Source organism: Botryllus schlosseri, chromosome 5 (genome assembly GCF_051294905.1).
Source record: "Botryllus schlosseri isolate E-star chromosome 5, Bs_hap1, whole genome shotgun sequence".
NCBI classification, from domain to species: Eukaryota; Metazoa; Chordata; class Ascidiacea; order Stolidobranchia; family Styelidae; genus Botryllus; species Botryllus schlosseri.
The window spans coordinates 1,845,502-1,857,579 of record NC_137240.1 but is presented as its reverse complement, the minus strand read 5'-3'; the positions used below and the strand labels follow the sequence as shown (position 1 = coordinate 1,857,579).

Sequence of the window (12,078 nt, the reverse complement as noted above, 5' to 3'; positions counted from 1 at the left end):
CCGCGTCCCCGAGATAACAAGGAAGTAGTTGACAACGTTATTCACCACCTTGCAGAATTTATTATCAAATGCGGTATCGGATCTCTGGAAAGCATTGACGTTGTGAGAAGGATTTTTACAAAACGACTCGACATGTTCATTGTTCAAGCTTACATTCTAACACATGACTGAAGTCAATCGCGCGCGGCTAAATGTCAAATAAAGAACTCAAATCTAGCCATCTTTATTCCAGTTACGAGTAGGGTACAGCATCTCTGCAGTTGTAAATGTATATTGTTTATCAATCGGGGTCGTCTGCATATTGCTGACTGCAGCAATCTCTACTGTAGGAGCTCAATCCGGAAGAGCGCCAGTCGGGTATCATTTCTCATTATATCAGCAATAAAATAGCTTACAAGTAGGCTGTCTGTTAGTGTATACCGATATAAATACATACTATATATCTGGAGACATTACTGTTTGTATACAGCGCGGCAGCGTAAAATAAAACCCAGCTCAACTCTCACGACATATCGCCAGATGATATGCTGACAATTTACAATGCCGTCCTCATTTCATAGCAACTGAGACACGATCACGATCATGTGCAATTGTGCATTCAAAACTCCCATCTATGTGACACGCAGACTTGGACAACTAGAAAATGTTCAGCTTTTCCAAATTAAATTAGAATTAGATTACTGGCATTTCGCTCTAATTTAGTGAAATTAGACAACTAGAATTATCTAGTTTTCCAAGTCTGGTGACACGTTCGATATCATATGGTTATGCTATCTATCAAAACAACGGCGTGTGGTCGAAATCGATATAGGCAAGTACTGAGCAATCCATCTTCGGATGTACACACGTTCACTTGGGCCTACGATAAGTTACATTACACTTGCAAGATCGAAGAGACTCCTCTGTACTCGATCGATCATCAATTAGGTCAAATGCAAAATCGTGCGCAACCTTGCATTTACATTGCACAGCACATCAAAAGAAAGATAAGCATCCTTGTCGCGTGAACATGACATATAGATGTATGATTAGTCGTTACGCGCCCTAGATTTTAATAAAACATTATTTCCAGCAGCGCTACGGGTAAATCTGATCTGGTAGACAAAGATATACATTATACACAGAGGTGAATCCACACCCAAAGGGCCGAAAAGGGTCTGGGACTCGAAAAGAGTACCTAACTCAGAATGATATCGTGGTCATAAATCCTACACAACGATCGCCCACTCGTTTTTCATTACAATACTCGCGATTTCAGGGCATATAGTAAGCCAATATAAATAAGTATACAACAATTTACGATCATAGCTGTTTCGTGAATACGGTAACAGTGTAGTTACCGCACATAGTACGCTGCTGGTAAGGTGTACGAGTTTTGAGAATCGCATACATAAATGGAAAATGGCAGCGATGAAATAATCTGTAGAAGAAAAGGAGTTTCGTAGCGAAGCGCTGAATAGGTCATATTAGTTACCCTGTGGTAAAAACAAGATCAGCGTGTTTTGGGGCTTGTAAAGTCCAATCAGTGACTTGTGCATATTTTTGAAGGCGAACTGATGCCGGCGGTGCACACTCACCTGCGTCGTTGAAATCGGTAGCCTTCCCGCGGAATCATAATGCAAAGATATGTTCCGACAATAGCTCTAGAAAGGATATCACGAAGCTCCGCAGCTTTATATCGATTCCCAAATTAGTGCATGTTCCATATATCGAAATATTTGAGGTAATCCATTGGTAAATAAATTAAACAACGATAAAACTAAGCTATTGCGCCGCCTGAAACACGGTTGTTTCAAAATACAATTGATATCTACTGAATATCGAGTAAATATTATTATCTACTCAATATAGATTGCCAAGATGCACCAGTCTCTTGGATATGCCCAACTGCCAATAAGTCGGATCGTGTCGACTGATTTTAAACTGAAATTACTCCCACCACATTTGCTGTGACGACGCGTGGTACGGATTTGACCAATTTTTGGCAATGATGGTCACATCGTTATCTACAGTCTAATATAGATACATGTTTATTTTGGACGAATCAATAAATTGTCTGTCTGTCTGTCTGATGCTGCTCAGCGGTCATGCGGTTTTATATTGCACGAAGATGATTATGTAAATAGTTTAGTAAGTGACTCTCGGCATTCTCGTGAGCCATATTTATCTACATTCGAAAGTCCATATTAGTAGATTTCGAGACTTTATTTGCGACAAAACTATCAGAATGAAGCTTACACACCGAAACTAAGACGAACTATCTGCCGCCAGAATTGGCCGCATCTCAACTTCAACTGCGAATAGCAGCATAATGGTCGTTTGATAATGCAGGACTGTGACTCGATTGTATTTTCCGGGTGTGTGTGTAGGCAGATTACTCAGAGTATTTCGCATCTTAAATCATAAATGTTGACTCTCAAGGCGTTAGTCATTCTCTTGGCTTGATATAGTTTTAGAAGCATTGGCAATGGTTGCATCCCATATATTTCAATGCGGCGAAACGACTTTTGGAACAGTAAGTTTATGGGACGCTTCATATGCCAAATGCCTTCATTCCAGTGGAAATATATGATTAATGTCATGCATGCAATAATGGAAGTCAGTCGAAAAGGTCGTGCCCTCCCATAAGTTGTTGGCATTCGAAACATGATACTTGCCAAACCGCCTCCAACAACATAAAAGTCTGGACCGATATACTTAAAGCGCGCGTCATCGGAGTTAATTTTGCTTCTATAGCCCCGTTGTGGTAAATATATTCATTGAAACAACTCTTAAAAATTTTAAGTAAACTTCATTGTAATAGTACATTCTAAGTTATAGATATTCCATACTTTCTGGTGTTTCAGGAGTGAAATCAGAGCACAAGTACTTTAAAGTCATGCTCGAGTGGCGAAAAACAACACGACGGCGGTCGTGTTTGGTTCGATTGGCCAGGCAACTGGTCCTTTGTTCGACATGTTTTACAAGGCGTTTCGTGTAATGGAGGTATTTAAAAGTATCCTGATGTCGATGGAATATCAACAGATCGCGATTCGAAACGACAAAGTAGTTCAGTCGGTTGATATATCGTATTTTGTAGTTCGAGTGCAAATCGTATTTATCCAACCATGACATACTCGTTACCTAGGTAACGGATATGATCAATAAAGCAGCTCCCGATATTTCGCTTAGCATAAAGCAGTGTCGTTAGTTGGTATTAACAGTCGAATGAGAAAGTTTATAGCTGCGTGATCAGTAAGGCTTTGCTCTAGTAGGTAAATCCTAACTATGTATTGGTGTCTCTTCTGTTTATTAATCAGTGCAGACCGAAACTATTGCTTAACAGAATAGAATGAGTGTTTCCGGTATGTTTTGGTAGGAAGTTTCACAAATCTCCTTATCTGTTACGCTTAGTTAAGTTGACAAATCCTTCTTAGCTCTTTGTATTAGTATATTGGTGTCCCCTCTGGTCATTCATCAGTGCAGACCGAAACTATTGCCAAAGAGAATAGAATGAGTGATTCTGGTTCCATAGACCCAAGTCGCTTCGACGCCTTCCTGTCTTTTCGCTGTATCGCATTTTTGTGGTGTATTGAACTGATAGAAATTGCTAATTAACCAATGATGATGATGGTATGTTTTAGTTGAAGTTTATCAAATCTTTTCATCATTCACTCTCACAAACTCAAACATCTGCCACCCACTGTATTGTACAGTGTGGTGGAACTTGCATCTTACTTATAGTCGCTAACTGTATATCGCATTGTGCATTGTGCGTGTCTTGGGCAGATGAAAATATATAATTCGCTGATTAAGATTACCACAACTTGCGCATACACGACATAAGCTTACCTTAAAATGTGGTGAATGTACAGAACTATTCTAATGGTCACTGGGAAATTTATCATCTAGTAACGTCATTACTTCTACACTTGCGATAATGAAAATGTACCGTTATTAGATCGTTGACCTGCAGTTATTTCTACAGTAGACCAATTCCAACAAAAACTAAAGTCTAATGTAAAAATGTGAGTCAGTGCTCAAGCAATGGACAGTTAACGATTTACTTTCAGTAAATCAGAGCATAGCAACAGTAAATCAGTATGATCCAATGGAATTTGTGTTGATACAGTGACTTTACATTCACACTATTTCTTATGTTAACGGTACAAATTACAAAGCTTCTGTGTAATCAATATTCATTCAGATTCCCTTCCGACAAATTACAGCGTAGCAGGATTCTACTTCACTCTTCGACATGATAATTGATAATGGTGGTAGCAAATTATGAAAGTATAATTTATGTTCACAATGAATATAGTGTTTTATGCGGGTTCATTCCCTCAAAATAGTTTTGAACCAATCACTTTCAAATCATTTGAATGGTCGAATCATTTAAAGCAAAGCTGCCCTAGTGCAGCCTTTGAGGCAATTCATTGCGGCTTCCGAACCTGAGCCATTCACAAATATCCAGTACTACAAACTTTATATCCTTTTAAAGAATGAAATGTTTTTCGCATACTCGACTCGGACCGATCATTGTCTTGTCAGCAACAGATCTATCCAATCCATTGAAATGCAATTATATTTTTGCTGGTTTGACTGGGAACAGTATATAAATTGTGCTCTGGGTGAGGCTGGAACTTTACTACCCGGTTTACAATAGTGTGTATCTATTTAAGATATCAGATTATTCTTTTATAAACCTACTTGTTAAATGTCATTTTCCAAAATATTACGTCAGTAATGTGTTCCTTAGTTGTGTCGCATGACAGCAACTGTGTTTTAAGTGGAACTAACTTACCCAAACGGTATTCCCAATAGTGCAGGCTTATGAAGGGCATTTGAAATGGATTTAGGACAGTTGATCTCAATCGGTGGTTTGCTGAGCCAGTCTCAAGCTTCCGGTGGAGGTCAAGAGCTACACACGATTCATACTGCAGAAGTCCTAGCGATTTGCAATAAATTTTTTGTGTGGAAATCACGTTTGAATGGTTCTGTTTTTTGAACACTGCTGTTAATGCACAGTTCATTCTGTACTCCAGTAATCTATAGTACCTGGAATGTATATGTGTAATGTGGTCAATTTTTGTTTTGTGACTAGCCTAAATTTTTTTTTTCAAGCAGTTTCATAAATTCGATTCAATTCGTGTAAATCGACATTGATATGTGTTGTTGGTGCGTCCCTCACACACTTGAGGAAAGGTTAATGCGTTTAGCACGTCTAATTCAAAGTTCAAACCTAAAGTTAACTCTTTGCTGATATTTCTCTCCAGCTATACCGGCACTATGGATAGCTCTATATTAGTAGAACGTACGTTGGCCGTAATCAAGCCGGACGCCATGGATAAAGCCGCCGAAATCGAAGACGTAATCCACCGCCACGGTTTCATGATCTTACAGCGAAGGAAAATACATTTATCTCCCGAGGAAGCCAGCGATTTTTACGTCGACCATTACGGGAAAATGTTCTTCCCCAGCTTGGTGGCGTACATGAGCAGCGCTCCAATTATCGCCATGGTTTTGGCGAAAGACAACGCGATCGAAAGCTGGAAAGAGCTCATAGGCCCTACTAATCCGTTCAAAGCACGGGAAACTCATCCCAGATCGTTAAGAGACACGTACGGCAAAGACCAGACACGAAACGCAGTACATGGTAGCGCTAATCAACGCACGGCGGAACGTGAAATACATTTCTTGTTCCACGATTCGATCGTAGAGCCGATAGTCAGCGATTTATCGGCGAAAGACTATTTAGAAGTCAACGTCAATCCTACGCTACTGAAGGGCATGACCGAACTGTGCAAAATTAAGCCTAAAGACCCTGTGACGTGGCTGGCTGATTGGATAATCGAAAACAACCCGAACAAACCGAAGGTGGCTCAATACTTGGTCGCGGAGAAGTGATATCTGAATCTAAATCTTTGATTTGTACATACTACGGAATAGAACATATTCAAATTATATCATATCTACTTTGCCTTGGCTGCTTCCTTTTTATAATGGTTAAAGGATAGCGGGTATAGCATGTAGCAATAAACTGGCATTTCTGTCAAAGGATACCGAACAATCACAGTCGAGTTATTGGTCGTTGACAGGACTGCGCGAACCCCGCCATGCAGACACTTCAATAGAACCTCGTACCCAATATCAAAAAGGCAACATTCAATGAAGTTTCCGATGTTACATTTGAGTTTGCATACATTTGTCACAATTAGATTTCGGTTTAAGTTTGATGAATGAAAGTTCACCGGTCCGCAACATTTGTTTTTAAGATTTCGCGTGGGATAAACGGTTGAGAACCACTGGTTTAAACTACTTCTCTTTTTACCTCACAGTTTTTAGTCTGCTAGACAAAACTAAGCCAATATTATTTTCTTTTTACTTCTATTTGTACTTGAGTAAAATTTTACGATGATACTTCTACCAACGTTTACTACTTTGACCATCTTTGCTTGAAGTACTCACTGAAGTGGGTATGATTTTGGACTGATTTTACTTCTTTCAGTTTTTAGGCGAAGCTAGGCCTATAATACTTGCTTGCAAGTCGTTGCTTCTTCTTGTCCTTGGCTTGAGACTTACGCTGTTACTTCTACTCAAGTCAATGCTACCAACAATAACTTTTTTGACCACCTCGGCCGATCACGGATTCCAATTACGCAAACTCAAATCACATAACAGCATATCCTGCATGCGCTATAGTGAAAGTCCATACGACTGAAATACGTCTTGGGTGACGACGTGAAGTTATGTTGCTACAGCAGCACGACGCAGGGAGCAATCGAAGTGTACAATGTACATTGTGCAACATTTTACAAATGCAGATACAAAATCTTGTGCGAAAGCGTTCTAATTCGAGTGAAATTTCGGCTTTTCAATTGGTTCATAGCGATGAATTTACGGTCAGCGCTGGACAGGCAGAAAATTTTCATTTTTTTCAATTTAAATTAGAATTTGTATTGTAGCTAGTAGCTACACAGTTTTTCTCATAAGCACGAGAATTGCTATTGTCCGTACATCAAGCTTGGTTTGTTTCGCACAATACAGATCGCTTGTAGCAATTTCAGGAAAGCCAGAAATAAAATTAGAATTAAAATGAGAGCATATAGAATCATTTCACTAATTAGATTAGAATTAGATTCCAGGCGTCACGCTCTAATTAGTCAAGTAGAATTATGTTAGGGTAGGTGTGAACAGAACGAATGCCGAGCCTTAGGCTCACACCAAAACAACACGCACGTCGCACAATTAGTTATAAATATAACCAAAGATATCGAGTCCTGACCACAGTACTATAACGTAGGCTTTACAACAATTAACATGCCAAGAATCATCTCATTTCGCGTGAGTCATTTCAGGTTGGCTGAGGAGTCATCAAAGTCTACAAATAGTGATCATTGAGGACGCGTTACGCAAGGACTTGTTCGAGACGCGATTCAACTATGGATAACTAACCTACGTAGGTTAGTTATCTATACTGTAACCAACGATATCATACCTCACCGTCACTTTAAGCCAACGGCCACACGCGTGTCTGATTCAACGCCCGAACTGACGTCTGGCCAAGGCAATTAACATACCCAGGGTTCTTTAGCATATGCTGTAGCCTACAAGTACTCGTCGTGCGATATCTGCGACGCCTTTGTAATTTGAATTAGAATGATAGTTACGCAGTTTCTCTTTCCAAACTAGACTATTATTACTTATTAGAATTACTGAATTCGAAAAGAAAACTTGGAAATCGAATTTAAATCTTAATTAGAATGAACTGCAACGAAAATCAAGTTCGGTTCAAATCAAATCATTCTTTCTCGTAAGCATGAATGCAAATATCCCTACACAAAGCTTGACTCGTTTCGAACTAAATACAGTATTCCTGTAGCATTTTCAGGAAGACTTGAAATTAGATTAAAGGGGAACTGCACTCTAAAAATGATGTGGTCTCAAATTGAAGGGTAAAACGAAAAAAGATTTTTGGTGCAGCCGTTTTTTTTTTCAGAACGCCACCGTAATGGAGCTGCATTTGCAAGAAAACGGCTGCGGCCAATTTTTTATTCGTTTTGCCCTTCAATTTGAGACCACGTCATTTTTAGAGTGCAGTGTCCCTTTAAACTTAAATTGAGAGCATAAGACCCCCATTTCACAAATTTGATTATAATTAGATTACTTGACGACTAGAATCTATAGTTGTCAAAACTGGTTCACATTGAGTCAAAAATTCAAAAGTTTTTGTCGGTACCTTCCTCGCTTCATTAAATCCCCCATCATAGATTTCTTCTTTGCATAGTGAGATTTGTTTTTGTATCTTCTTCTGGATTTACCGGAAACATGACTCGCTCCGGAACTACCGGTATTCGCCCTTGCACTGAAAAAATGATACGGTTTTGTGTGATTGACAATTTCCTTTCGGAAAACAAGCGAATCAGAAGTCAGCGACTATAGTCGTTGGTCGGTGCAGATGCAGAGCAGTCATATTGAGGCCCAAAATATAGCCTAATCATTTTGACTATAAGCCAACTATCAGAAAAAAATGCAGTTATTCGGTAGTTTTGTATCACACCTATTGCGAGACTTGATATAAACAGTCAAAGTTTCATTTAATTTCTACTTCAAGAAGATACGTATCGTGATGTTTTCGACGTTGACAAAATAGAACTGAATTCTTTTATTGAGAATCAAAAACAGAAGCCATATACCACACCCCTGGGATATATCTCCATAAGGATTGGTGTATTTGACTCATTTTCACCCACTGGAAGGGTGTGAAAACCAAATCTGGCACCTGAAAGTGCCGTTTACCTTATTTACATCCCAAACCACTTGGGAAATCTAATGAATACACCTATTTTACAAACAAACGAATTTACAGTGTGATGTGGTATCTCATATGGCAGCTACGCCAAAGTGAAGGCAGTAGCGGAGTACTGTATTCGGTATACACCATATTGCTAGGGCTATCTGCATTTTATATACATCAGTGGTTCTTAACTTTTTTTCCTACCGCGCCCCTTTTCAAAAATTGTCCAAGTCTGGCGCCCCCCTTGTAAGACGGTAGTAAAAACAAGGGGTATAAGAGTTCGAAGTACGGTCGGTCTTTTCGGGTCGGGACTTCACTATTGGAAATAGCTTGAATCGCGCCCGAGGACCACTCGATTAATTACCGCAGCAATAATTTCATATGCTATCGGTGTACACATCCCGAATTCACCTCGGCGACTGGCAATACCGGGAGGTTAATTGTATTGCCTTCGGTGACTAGTAAATCAACTGAAATAGTGATGGGGATATTTGCTTACATTGAGTTTAGTACTACACCCATGCAGTTAATAATTTTAACATGAATGCATTCCAAACAAAGCAACCAATATTATATAACTTTCACATGATGTTGCGGGTCACAACACTAAACAGTATCATCTTCTATGATCCGATGAAGAAATATTCGGAAAATGTAATTTTGTAACTCTCAAATACAAATATATTTAGTTCATCATTTTGATCAAAAAGCATCAACGCATCTTCGATGTACAAAGGGTTCCCACTCTCAAAAGTGGTACAGTGCCTCTTTTTCGATCAAGACACGCTGTGCGCTGCGGGATAAAATACCGAGTTCGAAACATTTTGTGGAAAATAGCCCGAACTAACGTGACGGGGGCATTTTAATGGGGAATTGGCGACCTCAAAGTACGCTCAATTAATTTTACATGAATTATAATAGACCACTGCATTCATGGCAAGATGCTGCAAACATTGTCGGCATATATTTCGCGCGCAGCGCGCTGAAAAATTTCGAGATTTGACCGATTTTGTCGAATGTTTATTTGCAATGAGAACTCAGGGATATATAGAACTGCTGTTCTACTATATAATCATATGACCCTACTGCAACCTCTACTGCGACGCCTTCCTCAGCGCCCCCATATCGCCTCATGAGCGTTTCCGGCCCTTCAAAATCCTAATCGCCCCCAGAAACATGTACGGCAAATAAGGATACCTTTCGTCCTCGTCATCACGGTCTTGAAACTTGACAGCTGGCAACATCAAAGTTTTGTTATTGCTCCTTTTCTTATATCTGGACGGCGTCTGTACATCTAAAATATGGATACACATCATAACCCAGCAGCAAGGATCAAAATTTGGGCGAAATTATTTTGCAATCATGTGACGTAATCAAAACATACGACAAAACATTTGTAGGAGAAGGCCTTTTTTCTGTGAAAGTAGTCTTTCTGAGACTAAGTATAGACCTTACTTATTCCTCAGAATTACACCTAACTTAGGCACCACGATAAAGCTTAAATTATATTCGTCAGGAATTGACTTTTTCAAATAATGATTTTCTGTAAGACTGGCTGCTTAGCTTATGTTCTTAAGTTATGTAGATACTTCCCATATGCAATCAAAATAGGATTATATATCATTTCACACCACTATAACTTCTTTAGAAGGACCATGTTATTACCTTGGTCCCTTTGCGCTAAAAAATTCGCTGCTTGATTCTTGATTTCGTTTTCGCTCAAACGCTTGAAGGATAGGCTGTCCATTTTTCTTCGAAAATCACGAATAAGTCCGTCGTATACATCGTCGCTCTCATCCACATTTAATCCGAAATCTTCTTTCGTTAACGTGTCAATCGATATTTCAGTAGGATTGACTTCCTTCATACTATCTTCCTGTGTGATGATATCGTCATCGCTTGCATTTTCCACGACGATTGAGATGTCGCTAGTTGTGTGTTTCGATCCGTTTATTTGCAGCGGAACCTCCAACGCAGTCATACTAAAGTTTAAGCTTTTCGTGAAATCGTAAATATCGAAGTAAAATTACACGCGAATACAATCAATGTTTAATGTTTATTGATAATGAAGATCGCTACATTATGTTATTATAGAGCCCGCTCATCAGAAGATTTCAAACGCGTAGGCTATATCATCTCGAAGTTGTATAATAGAATATGGATAAATCTTATCAAATAAACCTAATCTCATTCTAGTTTTGATCGCTCATATCTCATATCAGATCACTGATTCAGTTCAATTCAGTTTATTATTGAAAATTTCATCCAATCAATAAATACACCACAAGATTGCGATACAATGAAAAGAAGGTATCGAGACTGAGTCTTTATTATGGTATAAGGGGCTTGAAATGTGGAATGGATCACGAAGTCAACAATGCCATTTATATGACATTGTGATAGGATATAATGCTGCAAGTCGATCACTATTGTGCGGAAATGTCCTTGCTGCAGAGATGGGGTAGCCTTCTGCTGCATGAATTCAAAGATATGCTTCCTCGTATCGAAGTTTCAAGGCTACAGCAGTGCGAATAATTTTTTTTTTCAAATCAATTTATTGCTAAAAATTTTATCAGTTCAATGCACTGATGCAGTATGCACAATGCACAATGAAAAGTAATTGGCGGGAAATGATAAGGACCGTATAATTTCGGTACACGGAAACATGGGTTCTCACAACTCGACACCAATCATAAAAAATTGATATTCGTTTCGGATGTGAGTACTAGAATCTCTATGACCAGCCCTGTTGGTAAGTTGTAACCCTGATATCCTACAAAATCCCTCATGATTACCACAGATTATCAGTGAAAGTAACTAAGACGGAGGTTTGAAGACACGAAATGCTGTTGTACACACGTTCCCTGCATAATCAGGCTGCAGTTTCACTTTGCACGGCGGAAGTCCATTATCCACACTCACACTGGCGATGTTATTAGTCACTATGCATCTGTTCTCTTCTACATAAGTGGCAATGAAAGAGATGTGATGCGGTAGCACGTTATGATGTTATGACAATCCATGGAGAGTGAGCCATATGGTAGAATTATGTAACTTGTTAGTTTACATGACTAATGAGCATGTATCTCTATCTCCCGAATAACCCACACTACCACATGAAATCCGTGTTATCGGGAATATAATTTGGATTGACACACTCCATTGAATATAATTCTCTGATCACAGGCATGTTTAGTCGAGTCATGACTTGGGATGAATACCGACTGTGATGTTAACGCGGGTTAACCCTAACTGCTCGTATTCTGTTTTATTTATTTATTATTTCTCAGGTAGGCCTAATT

General features: G+C 39.1%; 2 protein-coding genes across 2 annotated transcripts in view; one reads left to right on the top strand and one right to left on the bottom strand.

The window, feature by feature from the left end:
* The window catches only part of LOC145439590 (rho guanine nucleotide exchange factor 9-like), a 32,644-nt gene extending 21,852 nt beyond the window's left edge, over positions 1 to 10,792 (bottom strand). The window contains exons 1-3 of the mRNA XM_080317094.1: positions 10,442 to 10,792; positions 9,974 to 10,070; positions 8,219 to 8,344 (exon numbers count right to left, since the gene is read on the bottom strand). Of these exons, the coding sequence (XP_080173220.1) occupies positions 8,219 to 8,344; positions 9,974 to 10,070; positions 10,442 to 10,757 (539 nt within the window). The 5' untranslated portion in view covers positions 10,758 to 10,792. The remainder of the gene's footprint in view (positions 1 to 8,218; positions 8,345 to 9,973; positions 10,071 to 10,441) is intronic.
* Positions 3,131 to 5,959, top strand: LOC145439602 (nucleoside diphosphate kinase 5-like). Its single transcript, XM_080317110.1, has 2 exons — positions 3,131 to 3,254; positions 5,256 to 5,959. The coding sequence occupies exon 2, from the start codon at positions 5,269 to 5,271 to the stop codon at positions 5,884 to 5,886; it is 618 nt and encodes a 205-aa protein (XP_080173236.1). The 5' UTR covers positions 3,131 to 3,254; positions 5,256 to 5,268; the 3' UTR covers positions 5,887 to 5,959.
* Positions 10,793 to 12,078: the final 1,286 nt, after the last annotated feature.